Source organism: Hemicordylus capensis, chromosome 3, assembly GCF_027244095.1.
Source record: "Hemicordylus capensis ecotype Gifberg chromosome 3, rHemCap1.1.pri, whole genome shotgun sequence".
In the NCBI taxonomy this organism is placed as follows: Eukaryota; Metazoa; Chordata; class Lepidosauria; order Squamata; family Cordylidae; genus Hemicordylus; species Hemicordylus capensis.
Window position 1 is genome coordinate 138,734,803 of NC_069659.1, and position 26,321 is coordinate 138,761,123.

Consider the following 26,321-nt stretch of genomic DNA (forward strand, 5'->3'; position numbering starts at 1 on the left):
CAGTCTGAAGCAGTTTGTCCACTTCCTCAGGAGTCACAAACTGAAAATGATCCAATCTAATCCCATAAGAGGAGTTGCTGGACACCTCCACAGTAGACTCTGTAGTAACTCAGCCCAAATGCAAGATATTTTATCCACAAAAAATCATTTAAAATGTCACAGCGAGTAACCGATGGTTCCAAGTTTAAATTCAAGGGGGAGGGGTACATACTAACCCCCTCACAACCCTACACAACTCAGCTGGACATGAGTTTGTGGAAGCAATGTGAGCAGAAAAGAACTGCTTCTTTGCTGCCTGCACTGCCAGAGCATAGATCTTCAAATGTGCTCTGTGTTGTACCTGATCAGACTCGCATCGCATCTTCCTCCACTTGCGCTCTAGTCGTCTATCTTGCCGCCTCAGCTCCCATAGTTCATCCAAATACCACGGGGATGTCTTCAAAGCAGGTTGGAGAGGACGCTTAGGAGCGATTGTGTCTACTGCTCTAGTGAGTTCATTATTCCATATTTGCACCAGAGAATAGACAGAATCGCTAGCAGAGCCAACTCTAAACACTTCCAGGGCTTCTTGAAATCCTATTGGATCCAATAACCTCCTCAGACAGACCAACCTAATAGGGTCCTTCATCCCTGCAGAGGTGGTGCAAGACTGTAAGTTCTACCTTAACCAGATGGTGATCTGTCTATGACAATGGTGAGATGACAGGAGTCCCCACCCACGGAACACCATCCTGATCAGAGCAAAAGAACCAAATTGAGTGTGTTACCATCATGTGTTGGCCCAGAGACCAATTGAGATAGGCCCACAATTGCCAAGGTGAGGTGAAACCTCAGAGGTCTCAAGTCAACTTCTTCCCCCTCCACCAATGTTCTCTTATCCTAAACTATTGTCAGATAAGCGGTGGCTGCTATATTTTTCTACCACTGCTGTCTTGTGAAGAATTGGGGTCAAAATACCATTCCTTTTCCTTCACTATTTGAGTGTGAGAAACTTTGCATACATTCAACTTGTTAATTCAGTGTATAATAAATACCAAGCTCAACAACTTATCAGTTTAACTAGAGGTTCTTAAACTGTGGGATAAGGACCCTCTGGCGGTTCACAAGCAACTTTAACATGAGTTGGGAGTCAGAAGGGAGCTGCTTGAAGGCAGGAGCTTTATTTGATGTCTCCGAGGCACAGAGACAGTCGGTGGTGATGGGAGGGAGATAGGAGCAGACAATCACCTGAAGGGCAGGTGCAGCAGTGTATCTTTGGTTTATGGGCCAGAAGATAATTCTCTCTCAGAACACATGTTTTTGTGAGTATCTTACAAGATGGGACTCTCTTCAGGCCTGTCGGTCAAGGAAGCAATGCTGCCGTGTCTGCCCTTAGCTTTGGAGAGCCCAATAGTTGTTGGTTCCCTGTCCACCTCACTACACCGAGACGCTCTGAGTTCCTCTTTGGAGAGCCCAATAGTTGGCTCCCTGTCCACCTCACTACACCGAGACGCTCTGAAGAAACGATGTGTCTTCCTGAACTTTGGATTGGTGTGCAAGCTGAGTTAAGCAAGAAAGCTATGAACACACTGGTTCTCTTTGCAACACCCTACTTGTGTAAATTGGAGTTTTCAGCAGTTGCTGCTAATAAAGAACAAATACAGATAAAAAATAAACTTGGAGTCTGGAATTAGATTGGCACTTTCAAACATAAAGCCCAGGATCTGGTTTGTGATCCATTGAATCCATTAGAAATGGGGTTTTGCACTGAAGCCCATCAGTGTGGATTACCATAGCTTCTTTTGGCGCTTGTGCCCTGCCCCACATGGCTATTTAGGTGGAAGGAAGCACCAACACTTAAGTTCCTTTGCAGCCACTGTAGCAATCAGTTCCTCAGTCACTGCGGCTCCTTCATACTGGTTTTTTTCGTGAGTTCTACAAATAAAAACTAATATTGGATGAATTAATTGGCTTTTGGACCTTGGATTGCTTAATACTAAGTTTTGATTTCTTAATGGAATAATTGATGCAACAGATCAGACTGATAACTTGGCTAAGCACTAGCAGAACACTGATGATGTCTATAGATAACCCTAAATGATCAGACAAGAAGGCAGATAAAAACCTTTTAAAAGATGTACTGAGTGTAATGCTAAGCTGCCTTCTCAAGATGGACATGACTTGTGCTTAATATGTTTTGGAGAAGCGCACAATACTTCTTCGTATATAGTTTGCCAATCTTTCTTGAAGCAAACTTATAATAGGGAGCTTCATCTCTGGGTTGCTCTTTGATGCTGCCTAGAATCTCCTGGGTCCATCTAAGGAGGGAGCAAAATTATCTCCTAAACTGTCTAGCTCGAAGGCTGAGGCCCAGTCTAAATATCGGGGCCTATGTTTAAGACTCCCAAACTGCCGAAAAGACATTGAAACAAAATGGCAGAGGCATTGGAGCCTGCCAAAAAGAAGAAAGCATTGACATCTAGAGATACTCCTCCTTTTTTGGTACGTTATAATAACGTCGGTGACAACACCATTGACACCGAGCTCTTAGGCTCAGGATCTATCAATCTCAATGCAGCCAGCCTTGACCTCAGCTGCAAACAAATTGGCTTTGAGGTCAGTTCCGACAGCATCGACATTGACTTGGCTGATGCCAAGGGGACTAGAGCTTTGGCCCCCAACACCGCGCAATCTTTACTTTCTGTGTTGGATTCCAATAATACTACCCCTTCAACCTTTAGGGGATTCCCACAATCTGCAGAGCATTAAATCTATTCAGTGCCTCAAGCTTTGGCATATCCACCTTCTCAACAACATCCACCTGTGTGCTATGCAGTTACAGCTACACATCTAGCAACGACAACTAGTTGGCACACCTGCATCTTCTCACACCACACACCTTCCTCTACTCAACCCTCTGGCTTTGCCCAGGTATCCTGGGGCTTGCGAATGATTACCAGGAAGACAAGTCATGGAAGTCCACGTTTGAAAGACAGAATCTGCTGACAGCTGCTTATTCTCAGGCTCTTCAGGTCCAGACACTGGCTGCAAGAGATATGTCCGAGCCTGGAACAGTAAGGAAAATGATAACTGCAATTGCGGCCACCCAAACCCAGATAGAGAATCCTCTCCTGCAACCTAAACCCATGATGATGTCCAAACTCAAATGAGTTTGCACATCAGCTGCTATTCAGATCGATCTTCTGGAGCCTGCAGCTCCAACTCCTTGGGAGCCACCTTGGGAGCATGAGCTAGACTCCTTGTCAGAACCTTCTAGGAGCCATCATGGCTCTTTTGACCTGCATTGACATTGATACACGAGACAGTAGACCCAGATCCCTCTTCTGACGTTGCAACATCTTCACATGTGTCCTCAAAGGAGGAAATGAAAGCCTGCCATATTCAGTTAAAAGAAATGGCAGAAGCATTTGGGCTTAATCTAAGTACACAAATGGCTACAATCGATTACCCTGTGTACAACTTTGTTGCCAAGTCATTGTTGGCACAACCAGTCACCTTACCATTTCTTCAAATGATTTCAAAGGCTGCTCAGTGTGCATGAGAAATGCCTCACACTTCCACACCGTCAAAGAGGTTGGAGGGCCTCTACAGAGTGCAAGAAGCTGAGAATACATACCTGCTAAAACACCCAGTACCTAATTTTCTTGTTGTAGATTGTGCATCCTCATCCAGATCTGGCAAAGGGCACACGACCCCTGCAGATAAAGATGGCAGAAAGTTGGATGTACTTGGGTGAAAAATCTACCCCACTGCCTGCTTATCAGTAAAGATAGCCAATTACTCAGCTTGTATGGCTAAATTCAATCACAGCCTTTGGGATAGTTTGGAGCAGGACTTGGATAACCTTATTCCAGAAGAGTTCAAAGCCCATGGCAAGAAGACCATGTTGAAATCTGCAGCTGTGACTGCAGATGGCAACAGCTAAGTATGGCTAAGCACCTGGCTGAATCTGAATCCAAGTCAGTGACCACTTCAATCACATTAAGGCGCCATGCATGGCTCAGATTGGCTTCCCTTCAGTATGATATGAAAGATAAAATGGAGGGGAATCCATTTGAGAGAAAGGGTTTGTTCTCAGAACACTCACTCACTCACTTTAGAAAACCTCAAGTCAAAGTTCACAGCGAAGACTTTTACATCAACGTCCACATCCTCGTATGCCACAAAATTTAAAGCTTACAATGGACCACATTCCAGTTACAGACCGCAAGACCACAGAGATCTCAAAAAGATGTACTAACCATACAATAAAAAGCATTACCAGTCAAAGAACAAGAACAATCAGGGCCACTGTAACAAGCAGGCAGAGGCTTAGAAACAGCACCTTTTGCGGTCATCAACAGCCCATTGCACCATTTGTCAACAGAGGACTCCAGCCCTATTCAAACATCAGCCTACCCCAGCAACATAGCCTTTAGTATCACTGCCTGCAACACCTATCAGGCACCAATAACATCTTCAGCCATCAACATCAAATTGGCCAGCCATGCCCATGCATGACACCACATAACATTGAATCAGTGGGTGTTGATAGTTTTTGGGGCGCTATACTACAGAGTTCAAAGCACATCCAATTTACAAAGTGGAGCTCTTTATGTGGGCAACTCCAGTCCTACAAAAGGAGGTGCAGGAGATGTTGAACAACAAAGCAATTCTTCCAGTGTGGTGGGTAAAGAGGTGGGAGGGATTCTACTCCCGCTACTTTCAGATCCCCAAAAGGGATGGTGGAATACAACCTATAATGGACCTGAGACATCTGAACAAGTTTATACATGTGAAAAAGCATCGAATGAAAATGTTGCAAGACATTCTACCGCTTCTGCATCAGGAGCAGTGGCTTGCAACGTTAGACCTGCGGGACGCTTATTTTCACATAGGGATCAGGCCATAATACCGGAAATACCTGAGATTCATGGTGGGTAACTCAATTTACCAATATCAAGTCCTACCTTTTGGCTTCTGCACTGCTCCCTGGGTCTTCACAAAGTGCAGTTGTAGCACACCTCAGGACCAGGGGCTTGCAAATTACCCTTTTATAATTGGTTGGCTACTGACATCAAGAGACAGAGAAGGGTTACTTTCTCAGATACAGTACTTATTGCAACTTCTACATACCTTCAAGATATAGGTCAACTGGAGAAAATCTCATCTGACTCCAGTAACATCAATCTCCTACATAGGGGCTATCCTGGATACATGGATGGGGAAGGCTTATTTACTGCATGAGAGATTCCAAGCCATCTTAGAGCTTGTGCTTCAATTCCAAATGAAACCATTACAGTTCGAGAGGCAGGTTCAATCCCTCCTAGGCCTCATGGCATCTTGCAAGATGACAGTTCATCGCACACATCTGAAAATGAGAAAAAAAATGCAATTATGGTTCATATCCACCTTCCATCTGAATATAGACAGCCCTCAGAAACTGTTAAACATTCCTCAGATCCTTCAATCCATGAGTTGGTATACCCATGCGAAGAAGCTACTAAAAGGTGTTCATTTTCAGCAGGCATCCCCCATGGTGCAGGTGGCAACAGATGCGTCAATGCTGGGCTGGGGAAGTCATTGCAATGGCCACACAGTCCAGGGGCTGTGGAAATATCTACAGACAGCTCCACATCAGTTTCCTGGAACTCCAGGCAGTTTTTCAAGCCATGAAGGTTTTATTATTATTATTATTATTATTATTATTATTACTACTACTACTACTACTACTATTATTACAACATTTATATCCCGCTCTTCCTCCAAGGAGCCCAGAGCAATGTACTGCATACTTAAGTTTCTCTTTCACAACAACCCTGTGAAGTAGGCTAGGCTGAGAGAGAAGTGACTGGCCCAGAGTCGCCCAGAGTCACCCAGCTAGTATCATGGCTGAATGGGGATTTGAACTCGGGTCTCCCTGGTCCTAGTCCAGCACTCTAAACACTGCACCACGCTGGCTCTCCTGCCCATAGTAAAAGGGCAAACTGTGCAGATACAGCTGGACAATACAACAGCGATTGCCTACCTAGACAGGCAGAGTGGGTGGGTGTCCAGATCGCTGTGTGCCTTAAGTGTTCAGATATGGCACTAGTGCATCAGGAACAGAATCACTCGCCAGGCCATTCACATAAAGGGGACAGACAATGTTCTTGCTGACGACCTGAGTTGCTCATTTTCCAGAGAGGAGCAACATGAATGGGAATTGAATGACAAATACCTAACTCCAATATTCAGGTCATGGAGGTACCCCAAAATACTTATTAATGAAGGCTCACAAATGCCAAGTACAAGACATATTGCTCGAGAGCGGGTCACGACCCGCAGTAAGTAGGATGTGTTCCAGATAGACTGGTCCTAGCACCTGTTGTATATGTATTCTCCTCTACTACTCATAGGAAGAGTAGTAATGTGACTTCTGGCCAACCTTTCCACTTGCATCCTGATAACGCCATGGTGGCCTCGCAGCCGTGGTTTCCATACCTATTCAGGCTGTCTGGGCACACATAAAGAAGACTTCCACAGAATCAAGATCTCCTGTCACAAGAAAGCGGGCAAGTGCTGCACCAAGACGTGTCCACTCTAAAGCTAACAGCCTGATAGGCTTCTGAATAAATCTTGCTTAACCAGAGGAAACATTCAAATAGAAAGAACTATGCAAGTAAATGGAAACAGTTCAGTTGCTATGTGGCTTCACATGGCTTCCGCCCTTTGAAAGCTACAGTGCGTCAAGTCCTCCTGTATCGGACCACACTGAAGATCTCCCTGCTGTCTGTCTCGATAAAAGTACATTTAGCAGCTATTTCAGCAAAACACCCGGGCTGGGATGGGAGAACAGTATTCTCTCACCTCAGCTGTAAGAGCTTCTTGAAAGGACTTGCCAACCTATATCCGCTGGTTAAACAGCCACTGGAGCAGTGGAGTATATCTTTGGTCCTTTCTGCTCTGATGGATGCCCCTTTTGAGCTCCTGGCTACAGCTAGCCTGAAACAGGTCTCATTAAAGACTGCTGCCTTAGTGGTGATTACAACTGCTGAATTTTGGGAGAGGAGTTCTTAAAAGTGTGTTACAGTGACTACTGCTCCCAGCTCCAAAAAGAGCTAACTAAACAGCTGTTTCTAATGGATTCAACAGATCACAAACCTGATAAACCGGTTGCTCACTTGTAACTGATGATCTGGTAGTGATCCATTGACATCCATTAGACCCTCCTGAACTTCCTCTCTGCAGTAGTGTACAAGTCTACATTATAGAACTCACCTGTTGCTGCAGAGATTATCACCTGCTCCAAAGATCGTCCAGGAACTGAAGTTCTGGCGCTTACTCCTGCCTTAAATATCCATGTGGGGCACAAGCGCCAAAAAGATCCATGGTAATCCACAACACTCGGCTTCAGCGCAGGCGCAGAACCCCATTTCTAATGGATGTCAACAGATCACTACCAGATCATCAGTTACAGGTGAGCAACCTGGTTTGTGGTGGTTGTTGTTTTTCCAAACTAAGCAGGGGCAAGCAATCTCATCCTTTTCATTGAAAGAGTAAATGTGCTATATCTCTACCTAAACAGATTGGTTGCTTTAGTCATGGGTAGGTCATGTAACTTGATATATAATTTTCAGGGGTCACAGTATCAAATTGTTAAGAGCCCCATTTAGCAATATTGGATGGAAATAAACTACTACCATTGTAAAAGTTGTAATAGTACTCTCTCTATGTATAGGGTAGGAGCATACAGACCTTTAGTGGAGTGATGCTCTGCTGGTGCAAGCTCCTCTTATAATACTTGGAGCCCTTGTGCAAGCACAGCTTTCCTTCAATTCATAGAAGAATGCAAACTCTACTAAAGGTTTGGATGCTTTCCAACAGCATAAAGAGAAATGGGAACTTATTCTTAACCAACTTAGTATCACTAGCATATCTTTCACTGCAGAGAGAGTTCTTTATACTTGTCTAATCTCTACTAGGTTCCTAGACCAAAGTCAAAACTAATAAAAGAAGATAAAGCTGAACGAGAGACGTTGCAAATGTTAGCCTGTGACCGACAGAGCCAATCTGGTAATGAGAATAAAAATTGTACTTCATTTTAATATCAGTCATTGGCATTTTGTAGCTACTCTTAAGCAATATATTTCAGTGAGCTGAAATTATGAATAATATACCTTCACAGTTAACAAGAATTAAGGGAGAACTTGGTTTTGTAAACTGGTACAGTGCTGGGGATATCAGTTTTCCCTAATTACATACAATCATGCTCACCTTGTTTGTTCAGACCTGGAGTTTTTGTCCTTTGTGAATAGAACATTTTTCAGTTTAAGAACTAAATTATCTCTAAACACAAATCAGAGGCCCCCTTTGGACATAACGCCAAACCCAGAGGTAAATGTGCCAGAGGTTGAAGTTTGTGATCATCCGAATGCATGAAGCTGCAGTTCTGTCACTCAACTGCAGCTCTGTTTTCGCTTCCAAACCTGAATTTGAGTCTTTGTTTTGTAATGAGTTTCACTACTGAAACCTAAGGTTAGAAGGCACCATTATGTCATCAGACTTCTGCTGCAACTATAACCTGGGTTTTGTGCACAAGCTCCTCCCACAATCATAGAGAGGTTGGCTCAGAGCAGCCTAGAAATGTATCCGTTCTAGGGCAGCCATGTTTCTCTCTGGTTCCTTCATAGAGCTGATGCTCCGCCCTCTGCTGTCCCCTTACTCTTCCAGCCACTGCTTGGCAACAGGTATACTGCATCCCTAGAACTCATGCATTTAAAGGGACAGAACCACACTGGAAGCAAGCCCCCTTTCCCTATGTATTTTGGACCTCACGTAAATTACATGCATAAATCCCACCCACTCCCTTTTAAGTTTGGATGCTTAAAATGTAAGTCACTGCTCCTAACCAAAGGTGCTAGTCACATGGCTTCACCAGGCAGGTAACAGTTCCAAGAAACACCAGCTGCAATTAATTTGCATTAGATCCACCCTAGGCTCTGGGACCAGCTGCGCAGATACAAGACAGCATCACTTTTTTCTGGTGGACCACACCTGGTGTTCCCCTTCTCCCACCAACCCATCACCCTCTTGTCCCAATTTCTCAGTTGCTGTTCTGCATCTCTCCACTAAGACCCCATTGCCATTGGGAAGTGCCCCTTTCCATCCAGGGGTACCAATAATTGTGCTTGTGCATGACTGTGTGGTTGGAAGTTCTTGCAAAGGCAGTGGAGCAAATAGTATGAGGAAAAGGTTAAAATGTCTTTGCTCTGCCGAAGGCGGGCGATCAATGCCAAAAAGGTACAATCGAACTGAGCATGCCTCCTCTTACATCGTAGCCAATAGTTGCCACGTTACCGACGTGCTGACATTTTGCCCACAGCCTGATGCGAGCGGAATGGAGCTTGCTGGGATGCAGCCTGGGTGGACTAGGGAGGGGCTTCTCTGCCCAGAAGCTGGAGGTTGCCAAATCGCAGTTGATCAATAGACTGTGGCATGATTCTCAGCTTTACAGATTAACTACTGCTTTGTCTACCCATGGTTTCACGCTATGTCCGAATGGGGCTACAGTTGACAGTGTTTAATCTTGCAGTGGTTGGCGCATAAGAACTTGGTCTTATTGCTTTAACAGTGCATTTTCTCTTTCCAGGACATATGCTGCTGAATTTAAGTCATGGCAAGCAGGATTTCTTCAAGGAGATTGTTGAATCATTTGCAAACGAGAGTGGGCAGTCCACTTTATTTGATGCACTGTTTAGGAGTGGTTCTAGAGAGAGCTCATTCCTTGGCACAGATGATATCCGAAATGTTGGTGTACAAGCACCAGATTGCATGGAACTGACTAGATATGATATTGGTAAGAAGTTTGGTCTGGGAGTACTACTTGTTTGGTTTATCTAAAATACAATGGCTGGCATGCAGTGCAGTGTAACATACTGGTGCAGGATCACCTGTCCTGCTGCAGGTTGCAGTGAAATGCTGGTGGCCTTGGCTCTTTTGCAAAAGTGCAAATACTTCAACTAGGTTGCACCCACGCTCCAGAAGCACTGGTTAGATCAGAAACACATCACTAACTGTCAAGCGGTGTATTTCCAATTTAACTAGCACTTCTGGAACACAGACACACTACTTGGAGTTTTTGCACAAAAATTTATTTTATTGTTAAAACTTATATACTGCCTTTCATTAAAACAATCCCAAAAATGCACCACTGCCAATGCTTCACTGGGAGCTTCTAGCAGCATGGATGGATTGACATGCCTCACTTTAAGCTGCGCTGGATGTCTGCCATTGTGTGTTATACAAACCGTTCATAGAATTTAGACAACATAAAACCTTCACGTTTCAAAACTGGAACAAACTGTTGAATAGAAACACTATTCCTTATGCAAGATTTTAAGTTACACACTCTGTCCTTTTTTCCTTCAAGTAATACTATATGTAGAGATGTAGTTATAGTGTTGATACTGTCTGTATGCTAAAATATATAGAGCCACATCTGATTGAGTTAGTCATGACTGATTCCCATTGAAATCTCTGGTGCTTAAGTTATTTATCTTGATGTTGTCCAAAGTGTGTATGCTTCTGTAATCTCTTTAGTATTTGGAAGATAAGGTCTTCCATACAATCATCTAGGATTAGTTTGGGTTAGGCAAGAACTCCTACCCTGATTCCCACAGATAAGCAAAGCCACTATTTGCACCACACAGATGATTAACTGTGCGCTCTGGTATGTAAAAATGGAGCTGGGTAATCCAAGGGCATCCCATCGTGTACTGTACACACAGTAGAGCAGCAGCGCTCTGACTTGCTTCTCTAGCTGTGGAACTCTATGATAAACATTGCTGCGGGCAGCCAGGAACAATTGTAAATGCTGGTCTCCCCACACAAGCTGCTGCTTCTTTTCCTTTTTTGGTTCTACCCTGGTCTTAACCAAGGTAGAGAAATGTGGGTCCCCAAATCCAAGTGAGCAGAGTTTGCAGGGGTTGTGTGGGTTCACATGCACCTGCACACCTGGGCTACATGCTTCTTGGCCTCTTTCTGTTGATTATGTGAAATACCTTAATGACACATTACATCTAATTACCTGTCTGCTAGTCTCTGGAAACTTGATCATGACCTGTGCTGACTGAACTATCCATATAAATCTTCCTTATGTTCAAGTTTTGGAATCTTAAAGTATGCAAATTTAGACTTTGACTAATATTTTGGTTTGGAGACAAAATCAGATGATCAAAACTCTGGCATGTTTGAATGAAAGGAAATTAATTTTGTATATCCAGAATCCTAGCTTGATCACTGTCTTCTCATGCAGTACTGTATAACTGTATCTTTGAAAGTCAGTTGGTATTTTTTTCTGTTTAGGTGCCATTAGATTGCACAATGGTAGTCTCCAGCACCTCACATGGCTTGGTCTGCAGCGGCACTCCTTATCAACACAGCAAGCAATTCGCAAATGGTTAAAGCAACTTTTCAATTTGCCTCAGGAAACGTCAAGACTTGAGACCAATGAGCCTGAATCAATTTGCATGTTAGACCTTGAAGTAAGAAAACACTTTGCACTCACTGATTAACTACAGTATACTTTGAAGCAGGAACCTGAAGGCTCAGCAACTTAAAACTCTGGCCTTCCAGGGGTTTTCGATTTTGTTAGTTCTTTAATTGTCTGTCAAACTTTTGTGTGTTTTTATTTATTGTGAACCTCCCAGAGCTATTAAATGGGGTGGTATAAATATACAATAAATAAATTTAATTTAATGGGTGGCATGCAGAAGAGTGCTTTTGTAAGCTACTTTCCCAGCCTCTAGCAGTCCCTGAAAAACTCTTGACGATCATGAGACTAGCACATGGTGTGGTGGTTGCAAGAGAAGGGGGAAGTCCCTAGAAACCAGGCAGAGGTACCTTTTTTGTGAGTGGAACACAAGGATCTCTGCCTGGCTTCTGGGCATTTCCCACTGCTTCACAACGCCCACCATTGCCAAGGTTTCTGTTTAGGATTAGCTTTCTGAGGAGCACAGGAGGCTACTGGGAGGAGGGAGCAGGAGGGCTTCAGTTGCACTTGTACCTGTACATAAATGCTCCTCTGGATGATGCCCAGTGAGTTACACTATATGACTTAATGTTTGTGTTGTTGCAAAACAGGTATTTCTGCTTGGGGTGATATTCAGCAGTCATTTGCAATTACAAGGGAAGCATAATACACAGCACAGTGTACACCAACCTCGATTGCTTCCACTACCAGTATGCAAGCAACTTTGTACTGAAAGGCAGAAGGCCTGGTGGGATTCAGTTTATAATATTATTCACAAACCAGCTGTGTAAGTATGAATGCTACTTTTTCTGTGTGTGATAATGGCTTGTGGTAGATCTGTGGTTGTAGACTTCATATTGATGACTCAGTACTTTTTCATCTTATTCCTTGACTTTTTTCCACATTGAGGGCAATGTAATAAAGGTCCTTAATTTTATTTCACATCATTTATTCTATGCATTACATAGAACTTCCTTAGCATCCGTTTAGCATCTCTAGAAATGATCTAGTGTGTTTTAATTGATTTAAAAATGGGTGGCTTGTTTAACATTTCAAATTACAGGCTTACCTCACCATCTGTGGTTGGCTAATTGACACTTGACCTTGGCATGCACCGGGAATTATGCGGAGCCCAAAAGGGTTAATTCCGCAAGTTGGGGCTGGCCAGAAATTACCTCAGAAGTCATTTCTGGCCACCCTTTTGAGTGAAGGAGCTGTTTTTATGGCTCACTTGTTTTTAAAAAACCTGCTATTTTCTGCTGAATTTCGGGGAGTTTTGGACTTGTGGGGGACATCCTTAGACTCCTGAAGGCCTGTGGAGCATGGAAGGGCACTTAATTTGGCCTTTGGCGGGGGGCATTCTGGGGGCGGAGTTGAATCTGGGAACCTAACCTGTGCAGTCCCATAGACTCAATTACTCATTATCCGCCGTTTCGTTACCCACAGTAATCTGTGGGAATGGAACCCCCGTGGATAATGAGGTACTCTTGTACTTCTAATCGGGGGAAACTAACAACTTAAATAACATTACACAGATGACCTGTTTCTGTATAAATGCTTCTTTCAGATCTGGGTCAGCAGCAAAAATGAGACTTATAGTTCAACATGAAATAAGCATCCTAAGAGCTTTAGGAAAACATGGTCTTCAACCAGCTCTGATCATACACTGGGCAAAAAGTCTCCTTAAAACAGTAAGTAGGACAGTGTTCTACACTGCAAGGCCCAGAACCGGTAGCAACTCCCATCAACCCTGAATGTGGTTCCCTGACTAATGGCGAAGCAGAATACACAGTGCCAGTGTGGAAGCGGCCATCCCCATTGAGTGGTGCTGTACCTTCTCCAGCACTGGTATGGCTCTTTTAAAGGGAATGGAGCCCTCTCAACCCCCATTGCCCTCTTGGAAGGTGCACACAAGATTCTGGGAAGTGTAGCCTTCTAAGTGCGTTACCTGTAGAGCTCTATGAATAGAACACTACATCTTCTAGCATCCCCTGTGTGCCTTCCAAGATTGTCCTGGGGTTTGATAGAGCTCCCTTTAAAAAAAAAGGGTGGGTGGGGAGGAAAGACCACATTCCTCCCACCTCCGCATGGCACTTAAGAGAAATATAGCAGTGCGCCAAGATTGGTTTGGTGGGAGATGGTCTCTCATTGATGGATTTTTGCCAAAGTGGCCCCCGCTTGAAAAATAGTGAAGGTCACTGAAGTAGGCAAAGGCAAGTTCCTGTAAACCTTAAGCAGTAAAGCTAACTTCTCAAATCTTGTGTATTATCGGTGAACCTATTTAAAATTGTAGATATCCCGGCTTCATCTAGGAAAACAAGGTCAGAACATAAATGCTAGTTTAAAGCTGTAAGAATGGTCTAACCTTTTTTTCTAGGTTATGAATTAACGTCTAGGAAGAACATGTAGAGCAGAGCTGTACAACTTCAGCCCTCCTAGAGATGTTGGACTGCAAATCCCATCATCCCTGACTATTGGCCACTGTAGCTGGGGGTTGATTTATTTATTTATTTATCAGATTTGTACACAGCCCCAAACTTTCAGCTCTGGACAGTTAACAATAGCATAAAACCAGTTAAAAACATATACAAAAAACTTTTTAAAAAACTAACAATTTAAAAATAAACCAGAAATTAAAACCTAAAAAACTTAGGAAGCTGAGAAAGCTTGGGTGAAAAGATGGGTTTTCAGGTGTTTTTTGAAAATTGCCAGAGATGGGAGGATCGTATCTCAGCAGGGAGCGCATTCCACAATCTCGGGGCAGCGACCAAGAAGGCCTGTCTCTGTGTAGCAACCAAACGGGTTGGCAGTAACTGGAGACAGACCTCCTCAGATGACCTCAATGGGCGGTGGAGCTCATAGTGAAGAAGATGCTCTCTTAGATACCCAGGACCAAAGCCGTTTAGGGCTTTAAAAGTTGTAACTAGCACTTTGTATTTTGTCCGGAAACCTATTGGCAGCCAGTGTAACTCTATCAGTAAAGGAGTAATGTGGTCTCTCCAAGATGACCCAGAAACCAACCTGGCTGCCGCATTCTGAACCAACTGAAGTTTCTGGACTACGTACAAAGGCAGCCCCATGTAGAGCACAATACAGAAGTCAAGTCTGGAGGCTACCAACAAATGTACCACTGTTTTGAGGTCACTGATCTCGAGAAATGGGCACAGCTGGCGTATCAGCCGGAGCTGATAGAAAGCACCCCTGGCCACCGTCTCAGCCTGAGAAACCAAGGAGAGGCATTGATCTAGAAGTACTCCCAGACTGCAAACCTGTTCCTTTTGGGGTAGTGTGACCCCATCTAGAACAGGTAGATCAAAATTGTCTCTAGAGTTCTGACCCCGCACAATAAGTACCTCCGTCTTACCTGGATTCAGCTTTAGTTTATTCTCCCTCATCCAGCCGATTACTGCTTCCAGGCAGGCATTTAGGGAGGATATGCCAGCTCCTGAAGAAGTTGACATGGAGAAGTAGATCTGGGTGTCATCAGCGTACTGGTAACACCCAGCTTCAAATCCCCTGATGATCTCTCCCAGTGGTTTCATGTCAATGTTAAAAAGCATTGGAGCTGTCCAAATACAGCTGGAGGGTCCAAGTTGTACAGCCCTGATGTAGAGGCTGCCTTGGCTTGCAAGGAGCAAAACTATAATGTCACCTGGCCTATACTTGATCATCTTTAAAGATGACTTAACTGAGTTGATGTTTGTTAAATCTTATGTTGTTTCACAGGGCTGCAGCCTTAATTCTTTCTATGACCAACGGGAATACATTGGACGAAGCATATATTATTGGAAGAAAGTTCTGCCAATGCTTGAGACAATCAAGAAGAAGAAAAGTATTCCTGAACCAATTGACCCTTTGTTCAAACATTTTCATAGTGAAGATATTCAGGTAATAAAAGATTATGACAACAGCTAGAGAGGTAGCTCCCCCTTCGTGGTAGTTCATTTATACCTAAATGCTCTTTTGAATTTTATGGGAGTGATATGTTTAGAGGATGGCAAAAAGTGCCATTGTGTTCAGTGGCCTTACTCACTGGGATGGTAACCTTTTACCACAAAACAAGGGAAGCAGGTTATTTAGCTACTGCACTGGGAGTAATAGTAGAGCCCCATTTTAATAGAGGGAACTCTCAAGTTACTTGCACAGGCGTGTATTTATAAAACATTCCATATCAAGAACTAATGTGCTTTAACAAAATTATTGAATAAATTTGCTTTTTAAGGCTTCCCAGGTTGATGAATGTCAAGAGGAAGCACACATAGCATTTGCTATGCTGGATGCCGTTGATGGGAAAACGGATGATGCTATGCAAGCATTTGAAGCTATTAAAAGTGTTGTTTCATACTGGAACCTTGCTCTGGTAAGTCCTGGATTTCTTCAAGCAGTTCTCCACAACCCTGCCCTCAATTACTTTATAAATGGCATTCATGAGAATTGCCTCCTTTTCTTCAATAGATCTTTCAGAGGAAGGCTGAAGAGATGGAGAATGATGGCCTGTCACTAGAAGAGCAAGAAGAATGTAGGAATCACCTAAAGAAGAGCAGAGACTACCTCATAAAAATAATAGATGAAAGCAGCACAAATACGGCAGTAATTGAAAAGGTTTGTGATTTGTTTGTCTTTTTAATTGCTAAGAAAACTTACATTAGGAAAGTATATTTGTTATATGATGACCACTGTCGGGGTATGTGATTAGAAATAGTTTAACACTCTCACTCTCCCTAACGTACTTCATAGCGTGGCTGAGGATTATATTTGGATGGGGAGATCTGTCTCTTCTCATGAACTCCTTGGAGGAAGACTGAGATTAAAATATAACACACAGATGAGACTCTGAAATCCAACAGTGTTTCAACCAAAGGCATAAGATTCAGCTGAACAATGTAACTGTATATATTTTTCAATTTGCTCTAAAACTGTTTGCACTTTCTAATTTTGTCCTAGTTACCTGTATCGGTAGAAGTGGTTAAGGAGATGCTGGAATCTGTAATGCAAGAACTTGGGGACAATGATGAAGGAAGAAGTCCTACCTTTAACAATGATCTGAACCAACCAGCAGAAACAGAAATTAAACATTCCACCCCATCACCCACAAAATTCTCACTGTCTCCAAGTAAAAGCTACAAGGTATAATACATATGTGTGTTCAGAAACCGTGCTTTGTTGTAATGATCAAAACACTAAATGCTTGAACTACTGTTTTTCAGTTCTCTCCCAAAAAACCTCCTCGCTGGGCAGAGGATCAAAAATCTCTACTTCAGATGATCTGTCAACAAGTAGAATCTATTAAGGTAAAGGCATAGTGCATTGCTGTGTATGTTGTGATCCGTGTTCCTTTTAATTTTTTTCATCTGTGCACAGAATGGGTTTTGTTCTGGGTGGCAGTATCAAGGCAGTGTGTGCACATGTACATTCATAGTGGGGCCTTTCTGAGTCAACCTGAGCGAGATCTAAAATCTATTGAACTGACATAATTTTTAAAAACAAAACAAAAACAAACTTGTGTGCACGCACACACCTTAGAGGGAACACTGGTTGTGACCCAGTATTTCTGAGGCCAGATAAATTTGGCTTCCTTAGTTTCTATCTCACTTTTGATATTTAAAGTTAAGTGCTCAAGAATGTTATATCCTCATTTAAAATCCCAGATTAGTTGTTACTGGAGTATCATTAGTACTGATATGATGATTAAATAATATGCTTATTTTGAAATTGGGATCCCTATCTCACTCTTTTGTTAATATAGTAATTATGCATGGCAGTGCAAGTAGAAACTTTGAGAAAACCTCTTTAAATTAATGGCTCTTAAGTTAGTCAGTCATGACTGAGTCATCTCATGGAGGTCACTGGTGCTTAATCTCCTTTATTTCCCTGGTACGTGTCATGACTAACTAGTCTGGAGGTTGTCTTTAATACAAATATTGTAGATTAGGATATTTAGAGAAAGCTGCATAGACAGACAGACCTGGGGGAGGTGGGGCCTGGCTGGCTGAAAATAGCATTGCTACATGAATATCCCAAAGTTCAGTTTGCTAGTCGGATTCTCTTTTCTTTTATCTTCATGACAGTGTTGAGGTAAGCATTGGAATCTTGTAACAAAGTAACCAGTTGTGAAGTTCTTCTGCTAGTTGGAGGGAAATAATTTATCTCTCACTTTTGATAGAGAGAGAATTGTGTTGGTATAGATTTTTCACTAAAACTAATGGTAGCAAGCAGTATACATTTTGGCATGATATATTCTATGATAAATCATATTATATATGATAGGTTTTGAGTCTGGAATGCTAATAGGGTGCAAGAAACATTTTTAAAGGATGAAAATAAAACATGTGGTTGGTTGGCTTGGAAAAGCGATTTGATCCTATAACTGCTGTTTACCGAGTTTAATTTCTTTCTGATAATCTAAAGATCTCTGTAGGGATGCATGGTCCCTCACAACTAGGTCTTCTGCGCCTGTGCAGGAGGCTTTTGGAAGAATCTATAGCTCTGTTTAGGTGCTGAATGGAAAACAGGAGCAGCTACAAAAGCCGGCTGATGAGAGCCTCCCTCTTCAGTTCCTTCTTTTCCACGGCTCACATTGCCTTGGGAAGGATCTGCTCCTATTTTCCCTCGTTCCTGTAAGAAATTGTGTTTTCATTTTTGTTTTTTTGGCTGACTGTAGACTGTTTTCCTGACTATTCTCTTTGTATTTGGGCTGATTTTTACTCGACTTTCTGACCACAGACTGTTTCTGGACTTTGCTTAGTTTTTACCTTTTTGATTTTGGCATTTTGCATCTGACTTCTTGGCTGACTCTGGACTAGTTTGGGGACCTGACTATGTCTGATCCTAAGTTTTAAACGATGCACTGCTTGTAAGGTCCCGATGCCCTCCTCTCCTGGGCTTTCTGATTTGCCTCATCTGCTTGGGTGACTCACACAGTACCAGTGCTTTTAAAGTGTCTATCTTTTAAAATGAAAACCCTCCTGAGTCAGAAACGTTGCCTCACGGCTTCTTTGTATGAGAATATTCTCTGGCCAGGGACACCAAAACAGAGTCCTCAATCCCTGCCAAAAACTGCGGTGCCTGGCTTGTCAGTGCCAGCCTCGACAACTTCGGTACTGTCACTTCAGATTTGTTGGCTTTTAAGAAGCCTCAGGAAAGATGATGGGAGCGATCGCATAAGCATTATATGATCGCCATCACTCCATGTCGGGAGAGCCCCACAAGAAAAAGGAGAGACATCCTCCTTCTGCGACCTTGGCCTCAACACTGGCTAGGTCGCAATCGACTCTGGGCTCGGCGTCGAATGGCTCAATTTCAGTGAAGACACCATCGCTTTCATCAGCTCAGCCAGAGACTTCATACTCACCTCATTTTCAAAGACTTTCCTGTCACTGACGTCGTGAACTTTGTCGGCTCAGAGATCTTCAGATCCATTGAACTCTTATCAGCACAAGCTTGACATTGAGAACTTCAACGTTGACTGTGCACACAGTGCCGAGACATTCATCATCAGAAGTTCCAACATCGATGCCAACGACTTCGTTGGCTCAGATTACCACTACTTTTCATAGAATTTCACCTCTTGATTCGGCGCCTATTCACAAGGGCTTGATGTGGATGAGCCACAGTCGCCTGTAAGGTAAAGCATGCTGTCAAGTCGCTTTTGACTCCTGGCGCCCACAGAGCCCTATGGTTTTCTTTTGTAGAATACAGGAGGGATTTACCATTGCTTCCTCCCACACAGTATGAGATGGTGCCTTTCAGCATCTTCCTATATCGCTGCTGCCCGATATAGTACCAGCGGGGATTCGAACCTTTTATAGAATACAGGAGGGGTTTACCATTGCTTCCTCCCACACAGTATGAGATGATGCCTTTCAGCATCTTCCTGCTGCCCGATATAGTACCAGTGGGGATTTGAACCGGCAACTTTCTGCTTGTTAGTCAAGCATTTCTCCTCTGCACCAATCCCTAAAACATCAACAGGTGGTCTCTCTACCTCCACCAAGATGCCGTATTGTTTTGCCATGGAAGGAGAGGTTCTACTCTTCTGCCTCCAATGTTCCTATTGATCCCTTGACTATAACAGCTCCCTGTGGGGGGCCTTAGATTTGCCACGAATCGGAGGTAGGGAACGACTTCGTTCCCGTTCCATATATAATTCAACTGTATTGCCTTATGATTTTTATGAATACAGACTCTGAAAAACATTGCGTCTCAGAGCAGATATACCTGACCCCTTGGATGTGCAACTTGCTGACCCTTTCAAGAGGCTGGCTATAGCACCTGCACCTTCATGGTCTGCCATACCACTGCCTAGGGCTCACCGCCCATGCCAGTGCTGCCATTGTCACCTGCTTCTGAACTTCCAGAACAGTTGTAGTACTCTACCCTTCTAGTGGCCCCTGATCCTGTATGCCCTGTACCCCCATCACCAGCTCTTCCTTCACAGCCTATCCCAAGGCTCCATTGAATCCATAAGACCCGCCCAGAAACCATCCCCACTGCATAAGTGAGGCTACAACGTAGCAGATCGTATGTTATGGGCGGTCTGCACAAAAACTGACTGGAGGACGCCCAGCCGTTCAATATAAAGGGCGCTGAGAGCGCGAGAGGACGGTTGGGCGTCATGAGGAGCTACTTAGTCGGCCCGCGAGGTGCCTGCGCAGGCGCAGAACCCATTTACTTATGGATTCAACGGATCACCACCAGATCACCTGTTACAGGTAAGCAACCTGTTTATACAGACTCTGAAAAACGTTGCGTCTCAGAGCGGATATACCTGACCCCTTGGATGTGCAACTTGCTGACCCTTTCAAGAGGCTGGCTATAGCACCTGCACCTTCATGGTCTGCCATACCACTGCCTAGGGCTCACTGCCCACGTCAGTGCTGCCAGTGTCACCTGCTTCTGAATTTCCAGAACAGTTGTAGCAGTCTACCCTTCTAGTGGCCCCTGATCCTCTATGCCCTGTACCCCCATCTGTGCCTGCATCACCAGCTCTTCCTTCACAGCCTATCCCAAGCGACCTTGTTCTGCGAGATCCTGATTTCAATGGGGAGTCCTCATATCCCTCTGATCCAGACTCTGACGTTTCTGAAGGACTTCACCTCTGGTGACTTTACCGAATGACTCGGTGGGGACTCAACCATCAAACTCCCCTTCTGAAGAAACTAAATCTTATCGGGTGCAAATCCAAGAGATGGCGAGGGCTTTGGGCCTGGAGATTCCTCGTCCTGAAGAAACAGTTACAGATCCGTCACACAGCTATCTTCTCATATATCCCACCATGCTACCAATGCTGCCTTCACTAGTGGCTGCTTTGTCAACTCCAGTAGCTTCTATTCTCCCTTGCAAAAAGATGAAAAACCTGTATCAGGTCCAAGAAGCATCCTATCCTGCCCTTTTCTTTTCAAACATCTGGCGCCGAATTCTCTAGTAGTGGACTGCACACTGCAAACCAAGTCTGCTTGGAAACATTCGACCCCTGTAGATAAGGAAGGCCATAAACTGGACTCCATGACATGAAGTTCTACTTTTCAAGATGTCTCTCAAGGTGGCCAGCTACTTGGCCTGCATGGCCAAATACCAGCAAACATTATGGGACCGTTTGAAAGATAAGGCTACTGCCCTGCCTGAACTTTTAAAGAACGGGTTTCTATCTACCTCAAGACACTGAAGAAATGACGGAGAAACTGAAGTCACGCTATACCCCTAAGACCTTCACGCAGTCCCAGCAGGCAGGATGATCAGAGATCATCCTGCTTTCAGACAGAGGTACCAACCCCGCCCCACTCAAGATTGGCGAAGTTACCATCTAGGATCTAGGCCATATAACAGGCACCCCTTCCATCAACGACAAAAGGGCCAACAAACAAAGCCCAAGTCTCAGGAACAACCTACACAAAACTCATTCTGCACACAGATGAAAAAAATTAGAAAATACTGCGGGCATAAAATACACCCACACAACTCCTATCCTTGAAGAGGTTTCTTCGCTGCTCCAAAAGGTTGCCATAGAACCAGTTTCACCTTCCTTGATGCACACTGGGTTCTGTTCCAGATATTTCTAGGTCCCTAGGCATGATGGTGGGCTGCGCCCCATCTTGGACTTACGAGAACGAAACAAGTTTGTCGGAATGTCCAAGTTTCGCATGATTTCCCTGCAGTTGATCTTACTACTGCTATGGGAGGAAGAGTGGTTCACATCCTTAGCCTTGAAGGACGCTTATTTTCACATCTACATAAGGCCTCGACATTGCCAGTTCCTGCTTTTCTGCCTGGGCACTAGGCCTACCAGTATAAAGTGCTCCCATTCGGCCTCTGCGTGGCAGCTGTCATTGCCTACCTTCGCATTCAAGGCGTCTGTTTTTCCATAACTGGATGACTGGCTTTTTACAGCAAGACAAAGGTCTACTCTGCTGTTCAACCTAAAGCTTACTCTCTGTCCTGGCAGATCTGGGGCTCACTTAATCAGAAGAAATCAGTCTTGACCCCCCAGTGTGCCATCCAGTACATTGGGGCAACCTTGGATGCCAAGGAGAGACGTGCATATGTACCGGTAGAGCACATCTAGGCCATCTCTTCTATGATTATAACTTTCCAAGTAGCTCCCTAACAATGGGTTCGATCTATCCAATGCCTGCTGCTGGACCTTATGGCCTCGTGCACTATGACTGTAAATGCATGTTTGCGGATGTGGAGACTATATCTCTGGCTGCTGGCTGTTTTTCGACCAAACCTAGATGATCAGAACAAATGGTTAGTCATTCCAGAGAATGTTTTGCGATACCTACTCTGCTGGTCCCTGCCTGATTCCATTTTGCAAGGGGCCTCTTTTAAAGAACTGAACCCCATAACATCAGTAACTACTGATGCTTCTATGCAGGGTTGGGTTGCTCATTGTGGTTCCCTATGGGCAAGGGGCCTTTGGAACTCCCAGCAACATGAGCTCCATATTAATTTTTTAGAACTCTTAGCAGCGTTCCTTAGTTTCAAAGCCTTCTTACCTGTCTTCCAGGGCCAAGTGGTTCAGGTTCACATCAATAATACTATGGCTATCGCCTACCTAAATAATCAAGGAGGCACTGTATCAAGTTCCTTGAATAATGCTGCATTACAGTTGTGGGAATGGTGCCTGAGACTTAACATCCTCTCCATGGCAATACATATTAAAGGGGAAGATAACATCTTGGCTGACTCCCTTAGTTGGAATCTCTCCTTTTCTACTCTCCATGAATGGGAGTTAAATGAGACTATTCTGTCAGATGTGTTTGACTCTTGGGGTGTCCCTACTGTCGACTTAGTTGCCACTGCACAAAATGCAAAGTGTTCTCTGTTCTAGGGCGGGCATCGGCCCGAACTCCCTAGGGGATGCCTTCCAGCTGCAATGGAAGGACAGACTGTTTTACCTCCTCCCCCCTTTTCCACTAATGTCCAGAGTGGTAGGGAAGATACTACAAGAACACACACTCTGCATCCTGGTCTGCCCCTGGTGGCCTAGCAACCCTGGTTCCCAGCTCTTCTCCAGCTATACAAGGAATCTTACCTTCCACCTCAAGAGGACCTTCTCATGAGGCATGGGGGGCTAATTCTACACCATGCCCTTTGAACCCTCTTGCTGGCAGCATGTAGGCTGAACTTCTAGATGAGATCCCAATAAATGAGAGAAAGGACTCTACGAGACGGGGCTATAGGTGCCACTGGAAGCATTTACATCCTTTGCGTCTGACTAATTTTTTTTTATCCACTCCAAGCTTCCATCCATCAAATACTTCTCTACCTTCACCACCACCACCACCACCACCCCTGGTGCAGGCACCAGTTGAGCCTTGGAGCCTCTCCCTTGTGCTGTCCACACTCACGGAGGCCGCCTTTGAACCACTATTGTCATCTCCCATGAAGCCTTTATGCTTAGACTGCTTTCCTGGTGGCCATCACATCTGCAAGACATGTAAGTGAACTTACTGCTCTAAGGGCTGACTCGCCATATGCTAAATTTTACCCAGATAAGGTGGTCCTACGTCCAGATCCTGCATTTCGCCTAAAGATCATGTCAGACTTTTGTATCAACCAAGACATAATACTATCTATGTCTTTCTGTAATCTATCTTCGCCTCTCGAACATTCGATCCACATCTTGGATGTCCACAGAAGTGTCCTTTATTTCCTAGATCGGACAAAGGCATTCTAAAAAACTGTTAATCTTCTGTGCAGGTGCTAGTAAAGGTTTTGCCATTTCGTCCAACTGGCTAGTACAACTGATCTTCTGTTACAAGAAGCAAGGCATTCAGCCGTCCTCTGGAATTCGGGTGCATTTCACTAGATCCATGGCTACCTCACTGCCCACATGTCAGGCATTAGTATGAAGGACACTTGCAAGGCTTCCACCTGGTCTTCAGACCTACCCTTTGTCTGCCACTATGCTGTGGACTTGGGTTTTGCTTCAGAGGCCAGTTTTGGTCGGGTGGTTTCAAATAAAGTACTACCGCTAGCACCCACCTCCTTTTTGTGGGAGCTAGAGCTAGTCACTCATCCACTTGTGAGGGACCATGGAATCCCTACAGAGATAAACAGGTTGCTTACCTGTAACTTATGATCTCTGTGGGGATCCATGGTCACTCTCAATACCCAACCAGCTTTCCCCTCTGCTAGCTTAACATGAGACGTTTACTTACCTGTGCTGTTGTGGTTTGTCTGCTATCTTCTGTCACTCAGTGTTGTCAGTTGCATCGCAGTGGCCAATTCAGGAGCCAAAGCGGGAGGTGCTGTACAGCCTTAAAGGGCCAGTGAGCACCTAAACAGAGCTATAGATTCTTCCAAGAGCCTCCTGCGCAGGCACAGAAGACCCAGTTGTGAGTGACCATGGATCCCCACAGAGATCATATGTTACAGGTAAGCAACCTGTTTTTCTGAGGTGGTGGCTTTATTGCTATTGAATGTTTGCATGGTGATTCAGCAACCGAGGTAGTGTGTGTTCAGAGGCATGATTTAATAACAAACTTTGGTGCAAATCTGTCTGGTTTCCTTTCCCCTCTAGTTCTTTTGAGAGAATAGGAAAAATGAGAATATATTGGCCTAAACAGTTGTAATTTGTCTTCTCGTTCTCTCTTTGACAGACTGAGATGCAAGAAATGAAACTTAACAATTCCAATGCAAACCTTTCTCATCGATGGCCTGCTGAAAGCTATGCACCAGATACCATGTCAGATGGCTATCAAGGAGCACAGAACTTCCATGGAGCACCATTAACTGGTAACTATGTGCAGGGCTCAGGAAATCCACTAGTCTGCCTGTCTGTGTTCAGTGAAAAATGATGCCTGATGAGCGAAGAAAATCCTGACAATATTGTTCAACAAGTAAAAATATTTGTCGGGCTGGTGAACAGAGCCAACATTTCTTGACCCCTGACTATGTGATAAATTTGAGAACTCTAGGAGTCTTTTATGTGGAACTTATGATGTGATATCAGTTGATAAATGGATAATAGGATGCTTGAAGGGAATTCCAATGAGAACATGAAGGTTAACATTAAATTTATTTAAAATATTGTATTTATTGGCCTTGTTATGTTACGATCTAGTGTAAAATTTGCTACAAGTGTTGAGGATGAGACCGTCTTCACTCTGCTGCAGAACCTAATGCAGGGAAGTGTCTATTAGGGATGTGCGTAAAACAGATTTTGCATTTTGTTTCAAGCTCAGAACAAAATGCAGATGGCTGAAATGTTTTGTCACAACAGTGATCGACCTGGGGGGGGTTTTGGTTGGAAAAAACCTCAACGTTTTGAGTGTTTCGGTCTTAGGGAACAATGGAGAAACTCTAAACACCCCATTGTTCTCCATGGGTAGCATCTAGGCACACCACAGTGGGTTGGGTGTTAGGGCATAATGGATGCTGCCTACCACCCAGCGCTCCTAAGAAATGGGCAAGCAGGCGATTTTTAACTTTCTCCCCAAAACCATTCAGAAGCCAATGCCAGAAAACCAATCGGCAAGAGAAAAACAGGCTTCCAAAATGGCACTTGAAACATTTCAAATCAAAATGGAGGAATTTTGTTCTGAACGCAAAACAGACCCTTTATTTAAAGGGCATTTTGTTTCTAGCCTGCGGCACTTGAAACGGGACATTTCAAGTCAAAATGTTTCGACATTAAAACGTTCTTCACACACTACTATCTATAGTTGGGATGCCACTCAAGTTGCATATCCTTACCATTATTTCTTTGTCTGTTCAGTGGCTACTACAGGTCCATCAGTCTACTACAACCCATCACCAGCGTATAATTCTCAGTATCTTCTACGAACAGCAGCCACCAATGTGACCCCCACAAAGGTGATTATAAATGTTTGTGATGCAACTGTAATATGATTTATTGTAGTAGTTTAGCTTTTGCAAGTCTAGACTTCTATAGAAAGAGAGCATTAATGCTTAAATAAATCATAGGAAGTGGCCTTCTACTGAGTCAGACCATTGGTCCATCTAGCTCAGTATTGTCTGTATTGACTGACAGTGGTTCTCTACGGTTTCAGGCAGGAGTCTCTTCCAGCCCTACCTTGAGTGAGTGAACCTTGGACCTTACCTGCAAAGCAGCTTCTTTACCACTAAGCTATGGCCACATCCCCAAAGGGGAATATCTTACACTAGACAGTGATTGCAAATAGTCGCCCATCCCAGTAAACCAGGGCAGAACCTGCTTAGCAAAGGAAATAATTCATGCCCGCTACCCCAAGACCAGCTCTCCTCCCCTTAGCATGCAAGCTAAATCCATTAAATCCTCTACAACTTCAGAACCAGGCTCCTTGTCATGACGTGGAGCAGTGGAGAGGCAGCAGCTATTGAAATT

General features: G+C 44.0%; 1 protein-coding gene across 3 annotated transcripts in view; it reads left to right on the forward strand.

Annotated features, from left to right (window-relative positions):
* LOC128348978 (E3 SUMO-protein ligase RanBP2-like) overlaps positions 1–26,321 on the forward strand; it is an 81,218-nt gene that overhangs the window by 20,198 nt on the left and 34,699 nt on the right. For all 3 annotated transcript variants that reach the window (XM_053304786.1, XM_053304785.1, XM_053304787.1), the window contains exons 8-19: positions 7,944–8,034; positions 9,611–9,817; positions 11,326–11,504; positions 12,103–12,278; positions 13,059–13,182; positions 15,218–15,379; positions 15,714–15,851; positions 15,947–16,093; positions 16,436–16,618; positions 16,699–16,782; positions 24,595–24,730; positions 25,713–25,810. In XM_053304786.1, coding sequence (XP_053160761.1) covers positions 7,944–8,034; positions 9,611–9,817; positions 11,326–11,504; positions 12,103–12,278; positions 13,059–13,182; positions 15,218–15,379; positions 15,714–15,851; positions 15,947–16,093; positions 16,436–16,618; positions 16,699–16,782; positions 24,595–24,730; positions 25,713–25,810 — 1,725 coding nt within the window. The remainder of the gene's footprint in view (positions 1–7,943; positions 8,035–9,610; positions 9,818–11,325; positions 11,505–12,102; positions 12,279–13,058; positions 13,183–15,217; positions 15,380–15,713; positions 15,852–15,946; positions 16,094–16,435; positions 16,619–16,698; positions 16,783–24,594; positions 24,731–25,712; positions 25,811–26,321) is intronic.